The sequence below is a fragment of the Poecilia reticulata genome, linkage group LG16 (assembly GCF_000633615.1).
Source record: "Poecilia reticulata strain Guanapo linkage group LG16, Guppy_female_1.0+MT, whole genome shotgun sequence".
NCBI lineage: Eukaryota > Metazoa > Chordata > Actinopteri > Cyprinodontiformes > Poeciliidae > Poecilia > Poecilia reticulata.
In genome coordinates this window covers 16,349,221-16,360,213 of record NC_024346.1, presented here as the reverse complement: position 1 = coordinate 16,360,213, position 10,993 = coordinate 16,349,221, and the positions used below count along the sequence as shown (strand labels likewise).

The 10,993-nt window shown below is 42.8% G+C and overlaps 1 protein-coding gene across 3 annotated transcripts in view; it reads left to right on the top strand.

The window, feature by feature from the left end:
* The window catches only part of invs (inversin), a 31,416-nt gene that overhangs the window by 12,978 nt on the left and 7,445 nt on the right, over window positions 1-10,993 (top strand). For all 3 annotated transcript variants that reach the window (XM_008432629.1, XM_008432631.1, XM_008432628.1), the window contains exons 5-14: window positions 652-825; window positions 3,593-3,760; window positions 3,848-4,028; window positions 5,758-5,867; window positions 6,013-6,184; window positions 7,941-8,096; window positions 8,457-8,578; window positions 9,551-9,658; window positions 9,740-9,846; window positions 9,918-10,127. In XM_008432629.1, the coding sequence (XP_008430851.1) occupies window positions 652-825; window positions 3,593-3,760; window positions 3,848-4,028; window positions 5,758-5,867; window positions 6,013-6,184; window positions 7,941-8,096; window positions 8,457-8,578; window positions 9,551-9,658; window positions 9,740-9,846; window positions 9,918-10,127 (1,508 nt within the window). The remainder of the gene's footprint in view (window positions 1-651; window positions 826-3,592; window positions 3,761-3,847; window positions 4,029-5,757; window positions 5,868-6,012; window positions 6,185-7,940; window positions 8,097-8,456; window positions 8,579-9,550; window positions 9,659-9,739; window positions 9,847-9,917; window positions 10,128-10,993) is intronic.

The following is a 10,993-nucleotide window of genomic DNA, read 5'->3' as shown; positions in this document are numbered from 1 at the left end:
GTGTGTGTGTGTGTGTGTTTGAGTTGGGGGATGCAAGTGATGGGAAGCCCTGTCTCTTTGACATCTGATCAATAAGTGGCTGAGACAGCAAGAGAGACCAGGGATTACTGATCTAATTGGACTGAGAATGGAGAGGACAGGATTACACACACACACCCACAACCACGCGCACACATCTACCCACACAAACACACACGCTCGCCTCCACAGTCAAGATGCATCCTCACACACAAGATAGATCTGTCAGACTGTGGCTTTGCACCCTCAGAAAGGCAAATATACAAAAGCGCGGCCACACGTGCGCACGGCGTGGACATGCTGCCGTCGCCTGAGCTCTCCGCTGCGATGCATCACCCAGGGGGCCCGGTAGTTAAAGAGGCCAGGAATGAGGGTGATAATGATGTGGAGGGGGATGACAGGCAGACGTGGCTGCTGTTTACTGTTTAACAGCTCATCACAAGCGCTCAGTGGCAAGGCAGGAGGAAGGGGACGGAGATGGATGACCTGCGGATTGAAGCAGACGCCGCTGGAAAAGCCCTGTGGGTGTGGGAGTGTGTGTGACACCGCTGCCGGTTCATGACTGCCGTTGAGAAGAATGGCTGATTTCTGAAATTCCCATCAGCGCGGTTCATTCCGGCGGTGTGTTTGCAGGCCAACGTGCGCTTCCTGAAGTTGCTCCTGTCCAGGCGTGCCAACTGTCTGCAGAAGGATTTGGAGGGCATGACCCCCCTCCACCTGGCCACGCGACACCCGTCTCCCAAAGCCCTCGCCCTGCTGCTCAAACATATCGGGCCTGGAGAGGTGGACACGCAGGACAAAAATAAGGTTCTATGATCCAGACACACACATACGCATGCAAAACTATTCATCTGCCTCCATCTATTTCACGTTACGTCCGTAAACTTAAGCACATTTTATCAGGATTTGATACCCCAGACCAGCGGTTTGCAACCTGTGGTCCCTACAAAACCAAAAAGGAATTGATTATGGATGCAGCAAATTGTCAATTCGGGAGTTTTTCAGCAAGTTCATGTGCAGAATGTGCTTTGAATATCTACAACAAGCTTTTTAAAATAACTATATTCAAACTAGGCTACCTGTCTTTCTTTATTTTTCATATTTATAGAAAAGGCTCACGTCATTGTACATTTTTCTTCTGGGTTCTTTTGTAATAAAGGATTCATTTTATTCTGAATATAGAAATACCATCCATTTTCTTGCACCCTTGTCCCTCAGTGGGGTCAGGAGGGTTCCTGGTGCCTATTTTCAGCTAGCGTACTGGGTGAGAGGCGGGGTCACCCTGGACAGGTCGCCAGTCTGTCGCAGGGCAACACAGAGACACACAACCATGCACACACACACACACTCACACCTAGGGGCAATTTGGAGAGGCCAATTAACCTGACAGTCATGTTTTTGGACTGTGGGAGGAAACTGGAGTGCCTGGAGAGAACCCACGCACGCACAGGGAGAACATGCAAACTCCATGCAGAAAGACCCGGGCCGGGAATTGAACCCAGAACCTTCTTGCTGCAAGGCAACAGCTCTACCTACTGTGCCACTGTGCAGCCCAATAATATAGAAATACATTCTAGTATATTTTCTTTTAGTCTTTCATAATAAAACATTTTATGTAGTACATAAAAATCATTTGTTGTGGCTCTAGGCGAGTTTTCTTTTGTAGTATCGGGGACGAAAGAGGCTCTCTGAATGGAAAAGGTTGCTGACTCCTCCTGCGCTAGACCAAAACAAATAGAACTAAAGTGGAAAAAAAATAAAAGTTTTACAATCATAATCTGAATAGTGTGGGTTGCATCTGTGTGCAAAGCCCTTTACTCTCATATTGTCCCCAAATTCAGAGCAAGTAAGTTGAGTCATTCTGTTGAAATGTGATTATGAACCCAGCTGTTCAGCGGATTGTTAGAACAGCATCATGAAGACAACGAAACACAGCAGACAAGTCAGGAAGAAAGCTATGGGGAAGTTTAAAGAAGAGTTAAATTATGAAACAATAACCCACCATCTCAAAAGGCATTGTTTCATCTAATCTGGCGAGGGCATAATGCCAAACCTACCAAGACACCTAAACTAAAAACCTGTGCAAAGAGAGCCTTAATCAGAGAAGAAGTCAAGATGTCCATGGTAACTCTGGAGGAGCTGCAGAGATGTACAGTTTAGATAGAACAACCTGCAGAAAGATCAACTACCAATCAGTCGCTCTGTTAATTTGGCCATTGGGGAAGTGTGGCAAGAGGGAGCTCTGTTATGAAAGAAGGCAATAGCAAGTTCTGTTTTCAGTTTGTCAGAAGCAATGCAGGGGAAACAGCAAACATGTAGAAGAAGATGCTTTGCTCACATGAAAGTAGATTTAATGGCATACATGCAAAGTGCTGTGTGGAGCTGTAAAACTCCCCATCAAACCCAATCGAAACAGAAACAACATTTTGTTTTTGTAAAGTGCCTCAAGACAGCATTTGTTGCAAATTGGCACAATATAAATAAACTGAATTGAATTTCAACTCAGTTAAGTCTTGAGCAATCCTGTAAAAAAAAAAAAAAACAAGACATGAGCCTGAACGCAGGTTATTTTTCCATCAGGACAACTATCCTAAACATCCAGACAAAGCTACAACAGGATAGTTTAGATCAAAGTCATTCATGCATTTGAACGGCCCAGTCCAATTAGGAATCTGCGGCAAGACTGAGGAAAAAAGACAAATAGTCATCCAGCTGACTGAGGTTGAGCTGTTAAGCAGGAAAGAATGGGAACAGATTTTAGTCCCTAAATGTTCAAAGCTGGTTTTAAAAAAAAAAAACTCAAAATTTGCAGCTGCAGATGCAGCGGACCGAAGTGTTGACTCAATGGTATGAAGAAATCATAGATGCTTGCAAAACCATTCAGAATTTTATTTGGGAAAAAATGTAACTAACTATTTAGAATTTTTCCTCCCGTTCTTGTCAACACACTCCTCTGTGTTTGTCCATGACATAAAATCTCAATGACACACTCTGCAGTGTGTGGCTGTAGTAGAGTGAAATGTAAAAAGTTCAAGCGGTAGGAATACGTTCTCGCTGTAATTTCTCATTTAGAAAGCAGCCGGCCCAGGCGTCTGACCAATAACCTGCGGAGAGATAACTGACCGGATCAGGATAGTTTCCTTGAAACGCGCTCGCACACAACGGCAAGCGATGCAACAGTCTGCGTCTTTGTTCTGTGTTTTCCTGATAAGACCACAAACACACTGTCCCCTCTGTCTGCGGGAGCTGATGTGTATCTGACATCAGTATTTAGTTTTGTAATAATCCAATATGCATCATCGCGTCAGATGACAGTGGTTTCAGCAGATCTCAGAATAGCTCAGCAGCCGTCACGGAGTCAGTATCTGAGTTAGGATCTCTGGGCCGCTGCGGGGCCTTCAATACAAGCTTTGTGTTGCACGTTCCTTCATATTTCCTGACCGTGTCATAGTAGAGTAATTTTCTGAACGTAAGTGGAAACCTCAGCCCCACAGCAATCCCTCTGTCTCCTCCGGCCTCATTCATCCATCTCTGTCCATCGCCTTTTATTGTTTTTTTTGTTGCCTGTTTACAGCAAACCGCTCTTCACTGGTCAGCATTTTATAACCGACCGGAGCACGTCCGCCTTCTCATCAAGCACGATTCCAACATCGGCATCCCAGACAGCGAGGGCAAGATTCCTCTGCACTGGGCTGCACACAGTCAGGAGGCCAGCGCCACGCAAACTGTCCGCTGCATACTGGTACACACTAACACACACACGCACACACACACGTACACATCTAAATCTGCCATCCTCACTCATCGGTCTGCATGTCTGTGTGTAAAGGAAGCAGCGCCCACCGAGTCCCTGCTGAACTGGCAGGACTACGAGGGTCGGACGCCCTTGCACTTTGCCGTTGCCGACGGAAACGAGGCAGTGGTTGAGGTGTTAACGTCTTATGAGGGTTGCAACGTCACAGCTTATGATAACCTCTTCAGAACACCACTGCACTGGGCGGCGCTGCTGGGTGAGTGGAAACACGTGGGCCGCACAGGTTTCCCGTCACTCAGAGTGTTTTCCAGATCTGAATAAGTCGGGAAAACAGAATAAGAGTTTGAAAGAATCTAATATTTCTATATGTTTTCCAGGCCTCATTACCGATACTGTTGTCTAAAAATCGTCCTTCATTCTCCTTCCTTCTGTGCCACCTGTTTTTCTTCCTTCGGTCCTTCTTGTGTCCTTATTTCCTCCTTCCTTTGTGTCTTTCCTATCTTGCTCAATTCCTAGCTCCCTTCCTCCTTTGTGGAGCCCCTTAAATGTGTCCTTTCTTTATCTCCTTGTGTTCTTCCCTTCCTCGTTACCTTGTGTCCTTCCTCCTGTCATTCTTATTTGTCTCCTTTCTTGTTTCCGTTTCTCCCATCTTCCTTACTTGTATCATTCCCTCCTACCTTGTGACCTTTCATCTTTTCTTCCATGTGTCATTCATATATTCCTCCTTAGTGCCCATCCTTCATTTTATATTTCTTCCTGGTGTCCTTTCCTTCCTTCCTCCTTTGTGTTGTTTCTTAAATGTGTCCTTTCTTTCTTTCCTTGTGTTTTTCCTTTCTGCTCTATATCCATCCTTCCTTAATTATGCCTTGATGTCCTTCTTTCTGTCATCCTTAGTTGTCTTTATTCTATTTTCGGTTCTCCCTTCCTCTTATTTATCTGTCTCTCTGTCCTTCCATACCTCATGTCCATCCTCCCTTTTTTCTTTGATTAATTTCTTGTTTTCTTCCTTTCCTTCCTTATGTCCTACCTCTGTTCTCACCTTTCTTTCATTTTCATTATCAATATCAGCCAAAAAATCATGGTAAACTTTATTATTTCATATTTTAAACTGAACACAAAGGATGGAGAAATCTGGAAAGTTGACTCTGTAAAGGTTCAATTTTTACATGGAAGACAGGAAGGAAGCCTGAAGATGCCACTAACAAGCTGTGACTGTGTTTAGCAGTAATGTTCTGAATATACAAATATGATGTTTGGTGACACAAAAAGTATAAGGTCAAGTAGAAAATGCGCACAATGCTGATAAAAAGACAGACTTGTGTTCAACAAAACATGAATCTAAAACAATATAGACCTCAGTGCAGTTCTCCTGGGTTTAATAGATGCAACAAGTATAAAAAAATAAAAAACAGCATAAATGCATTCAACCTGAATTCAGATTACTTGACTTCACACCTGGCAAAATTTAATGAATGTTTTTAACATGGAATGGAATAAATCTCAGCTAGTCCTTTAGTTAAAGCACAGAGAGATCAGAAAGGATCAAAGATCTCACTACGTAAAGGTATCAGTCAGGAGAAGAGTATATTGTCCGTATGCACAGTGGAAACATTATAGAAACTGGACATTTCCCAGAACTGATGAAACGTCAAGACAGAAGCCGGTCAGCGATGCTTCCAAGAAACTGAAGGAGCTGCATGAATTTCTCACAAGGACTGATTGTGTTCCTCATGTGACAATAATCTCATATAATCTCCATATATCTGGACTCAGGAGTAGAGCTGCTAGACAGAAGCCTTTTCATAAAGAACTAGCAAAAACCTTCCAGTGGGAGAATGTGTGTTAGGCTCTGATGAAACAAATTTTGATCATGTTGTACCTTTCCATGAAGGAAGGGTTCAACCATCATTTCAGATTCTCAGATTCATGTCTCTACCTCTCTAACTTTATCTCCTCCTGATGTGAAAACTGATTTCTTTTGTTAGGACATGCAAGAATTGTCCATCTGCTGCTGGAGAGAAACACGTCTGGGACGATTCCTTCAGACAGCCTAGGAGCAACACCGCTGCATTATGGGGCTCAGAGCAACAACGCTGTGAGTTGTCCAGTACTTTAGCCAAATAAGCTGAGTTAAATCTTTCCCAACAAAGGAAAATTGTTAACCTCTGTTGCCTCTTGTGTCATATTGAGTCCATTTAACACCGTTGATAGACTGCTGCTGTCTTTCTCTGCGCTTGAAGGAGACGGTCGGCGTGTTTCTGTCTCACCCGTCTGAGAAAGACGAGCCCGACCTGGAGGGCCGAACGGCCTTCATGTGGGCCGCCGGGAAGGGAAGCGATGAAGTCATCCGCACCATGCTCACCCTCGTCCCTCGCATCGACATCAACATGGCCGACAAGTATGGCGGCACCGGTGAGAAACTTTATTGATAATAATGGGGTTGAGAAAAAAAGCTAAATCAGTACCGTGAACATAGAGCATAGAACAAAACAGCAATGCTAGCAAACATAAATATATAGAAATGTATACAGTATATAAAAAAAACAAATAAGAACTTGTCTTAATGGCTTTAATGTATTTTAATAAGTGTTCCTCTTTAAATATTGAGAATCAAAGTTTAATTTATGTCTACAATACTTAATAAAATTAGGTTGATTATGTAAGATTGGTTTGTTTTATTAGGGGAATAAGAGGAAAATCCAAACAATTTATTTAGAGAAGTTAGGGAAAAGTTATTGAGAGTTTTTAAATGTACAAAAATCTTGTCAGAAAATATGAGAAAGGACAGAACCAGCAAAATTTACAGCGATCTTATCCTCAGAGTTGTCAGAATGACAAGTTCATGCACTGTAAAACATTTGAGCCGCTTTTAGTTGCGTCTACTATCTTCTACTCTTTAAGTCAAATAAATTTAGCGAGTTTTAAGACTTTGAACCTAAACGTGTGAGTTTGTCTTTTTATCAATTTTGTCAAACTTCCAAGAGTTGAATAAACCAGTTTTTGGGTTAGCACTTAAAAAACTGAAAGAAGAAAAATGGAGGAGTGGGAACTATTTCCCAGAATGCTTAGCGGCATATTTTACTATCCTGTGTTGCTATGTTAATTAGATGGAAGTGTGTTACATTGGTCTACCTCTTGTGTGTTATTAAGGCAAATATTTATTTTTAAACGTGAGGATAATGTCCTGTTCACACAAAATATTTTTGAGCAGAATTCATTGCGATGTCTAATAAAATTCATTAATAAAAATTAATTCAATTTGAAACAAGAATTTAAATGATTCTAAGGTAAAATAACTTGATAATGTGAGTAAAAAGAATAGAGAAATGTGTTCTCTAACTAGGTAAGCGCAGTTTTTTTCTTGCATATTGTGAAATAATTATTTGGCTTAAACTGAAGCATTATATTAAAGCTCACAATTCAAGATTAATGAACTTAAGAAAGCAATGTTTGGACAACTTGTCTCTTGTTCTTAAATCAACTTCATGAACTTTAATTTCTGAGTAAAACCAAAACAATTTTCTTGTTGACTTAAATTGCATTTTTAAGGTAGCAGGTGGACTTTCATTTTACAACAGTGCGTCAATGTGCTTTATGTAAAAACTTGCAGGGATAAAATCTTAAAAGACACTTATTAATAATCAAACATTTAGACAGAAGACATCAGATTTTTCTCCCAGTTCAGGACTGACTCAAGGTTATTCCAATAAGAGATCACATTTGGAACAGAGACAATGTGTTTCATTAATAAGGCACGTATATCCCAGTTGTTTTTTCACCCTGCTGACTCGAGCCAGCAGGGTCCAGACATGGAGGAGTCAGTACAGAAGTTATAGAGGACTTAAGAAGCATTATAACACCAGACAGGATAGCGTCAAGGAAAACACAGAACTGGGTCAAACCGAGTTCTGTCAGGCCTCCCCTTTGACATACATGACATACTGTGTATGTGCATAATCTCCATGGCAACAACGCATTGGTCTAACCAGCTGGGAATAGTTTATCCGTGCTGGAGCCATGGAGCCATGGGCGACAGTACTGACTGGAGCCTGAATCACTGAATCACGCTCTTGACTCGATACAATGAGGAGGAGGAAGTGATTCACACGTCCCGAAGGCGTATATTGTGTCAATTTAAAAGACTTTGAAATCGTTGTTGTCCAAACAGCGCTCCATGCGGCCTCTCTGTCGGGCCATGTGAGCACGGTGAAGCTGCTGCTGGAGAAGGGAGCGACAGTCGACTCCCTGGACGTCATGAAGCACACGCCGCTGTTTCGTGCCTGTGAGATGGGATACAGAGATGTTATCCTCACGCTCATCAAAGGTGGGTGCGACTCTTACATGTTGGCAAATGTAGTTTTTATGGCGTTAAAACTTCTTTAACTTTTCCGCATTTTGTCACATCACAGCCGCGAAAATCGTTGTGTCTTATTTTGATTTTACACCGGGAGGATACATAATGCTGCATCTTAATATTGAAAGCCATGTATCCCCGTCCTTCCACTGCACAATTAGGCACCACTTTGAGCTAATCTACTACATGAACGCCCAATAAAATGCTCTGAGGTTTGTGTTTTAACACGGATCTCTGCAGGGCACCTAGACTGTCACTGTGGAAAACATAACTACTTTGCTCCTTTATTAACTTTGTTGTTCTTTATATTTCCAAAACAAATAAATGTAGGCTCTGCTTGTCCGGAGCTGGTTGATGTGGACGGTCACACTGCTCTCCACTGGGCAGCTCTGGGGGGGAACGCCGAGGTCTGCCAGATACTGATGGAGAACGGGATCAGTCCCAATGTCCAGGTACTGATAGGAATATTTCCAAAATTAAAAGAGGATTTAAGAGTTTTTGTTGTTGTCACTTTTGAAGTGCACAGTGGCACAGTTGGTAGCTCTGCTGCCTCGCAGCAAGAATGTCCTGGTTTTGAATCCCATCCTGGAGCCTCTGCATGATGGGTTAATTGGATTTTATTTTGTTTGAGACAAGGTTTCATCTGCTTTTATCCTCCTCTAATTTAAAGGGCAAACGTAACCAACTCTTCACTTATTGAGGGTTAGCCATCTGTCTTTATTTGAAAGTAAATGATCTTGATTAGAGTCATTTAAGCTTCCCATGATTCACACTTTCTCGTAATCTTGTAAAGTAATTTTGAGTAATGGGTCATAGTGGCTTTCTTTGGATTTTGGCAGCTATTTTAACCTATTCATGTGCACCTTGTGTAGCTAACCATGATGGTAGATGGGGCGAGATGAGTGGACGCTTAGAGACTTGAGGAGAAAAGAAACAGACTAGATAACAAAAATAAAAAAAATTATCTGCACTATTTTGTAAAAGTTCCGTTAATTACTTATCTTTTTGTTTATGCCAATTGTTATACAAACTATGTCTACTATTTTCTGTTAAAGTGTATAATTTTTTGTATTTATAAGAAAATAAGCAATAGCAACCATGTAGGCTTTGACAGCCTGTTACATTTAGACACTAATGGTTTATCTCTTGGGCTTTGGACCCTTTGATAAAGCCTTCGGAGTCACAGGACCTAATAAAATGAAAAATAAAGCCTTATTCTGACTTAAAACACTCTGATACTTTATTTCTGTTTTAAACGAGCCATAAACTGTAGAGGAAAGAGTGAGAAAGCAGTTACTGTTCAAATAAATATTGCTAAAAACCTTCAAGAAGCGTAAAGTTTTGTTGATCAATCATAAGAACGTCTGGCTTTCGTAAAGGTTTGAGTCGAAGAGAGAATGAGACGTTTCTTTGTTCGGCCGCAGGATCACGCAGGACGCACTCCATTGCAGTGCGCTGCATACGGCGGTTACATCACGTGCATGGCGGTTCTGATGGAAAACAACGCTGACCCAAATATACAGGACAAGGAGGTGAAGACACACTTGCACATGTGTTTGATTTGGGTTAAAAGAAGGTCATATTAACCGAGTTCCTTTTTTGTGGGAGCACAGGGGCGGACTGCGCTTCACTGGTCCTGCAACAACGGGTACCTGGATGCTGTGAAGCTGCTCCTGGGCTACAACGCCTTCCCCAACCAGATGGAGCACACCGAGGAGAGGTGAGGAGGGGGGCCGTTGGAGCCGAGGCCAGGCAGATGGCTATAAGACTAACACTGCTTATGTTGCGCAGATATACGCCTCTGGACTACGCTCTGCTGGGGGGGCACAGCGAGGTGATACAGTTCATGCTGGAGCATGGCGCTCTGTCCATCGCCGCCATCCAGGACATCGCCGCTGCCACCATCCAGGCCGTCTACAAGGGCTACACCGTCCGAAAGGCCTTCAGGGAGAGGAAGCAGCTCCTCATGCGACACGAGCAGCTGCGCAAGGACGCAGCCAAGTGAGAGAGGAGCAAACAGCAGCACACACACAGCAACACACACTTAGCATATTTGAAGATACTTTCTCTCTGAGCAGCCCCCACCTGTACACTGATTCCTAACTATTGATGCAGTTTCATCGTTCCTTCTGTCAATCTTAACACAAAATCAACTTGAAATCCATTCATCTTTCTATGTAATTGTTGACTCTTCCAGAGGACGGTGTCTCTTCCTGCCTATTTGTCCCTCGTTGTAGTTTTAGTCTTTGTTGTCCATCTCCTCGTCTGTCTCTTTTTCTGTCGTCAGTAAACAGATGCGTCTTCTCTCTGTCTCTGGCCTCCAGTTTGCTCTTCGTTGGTTATTTGCTCACCTGTCTCACCTTTGTTTTAATTAGTAGATTCTTTTTTCAAACAGGGAACAAATTATTCTTTTTTTGATTTTCAAAAAAATGTATTAATGAAGTGAGGAAATTTAAATGTGTAGTTTACGCCCTGGTAGATGTTTTTTTGAGCTGTGCTCACTCTGTTGCTGAATGATTACAGAAAAATTAAATAGATTAGAAGGAAAGGAAATTAAATAGAAGGAAAGTAGTAATTGTAAAGTAGAAGTAAAATGATTGAGCCCCCTGTACTTTGATGCCCATCCATCCATCCATTTTCTTCCGCTTCATCCGGGGTCGGGTTGCGGGGGCAGCAGCTTCAGAAGGGAGGCCCAGACTTCCCTCTGCCCAGCCACTTCTTCCAGCTCCTCCGGGGGAAYCCCAAGGCGTTCCCAGGCCAGCCGAGAGACATARTCCCTCCAGCGTGTCCTGGGTCTTCCCCRAGGYCTCCTCCCGGTGGGACGTGCCCGGAACACCTCACCAGGGAGGCGTCCAGGAAGCATCCTT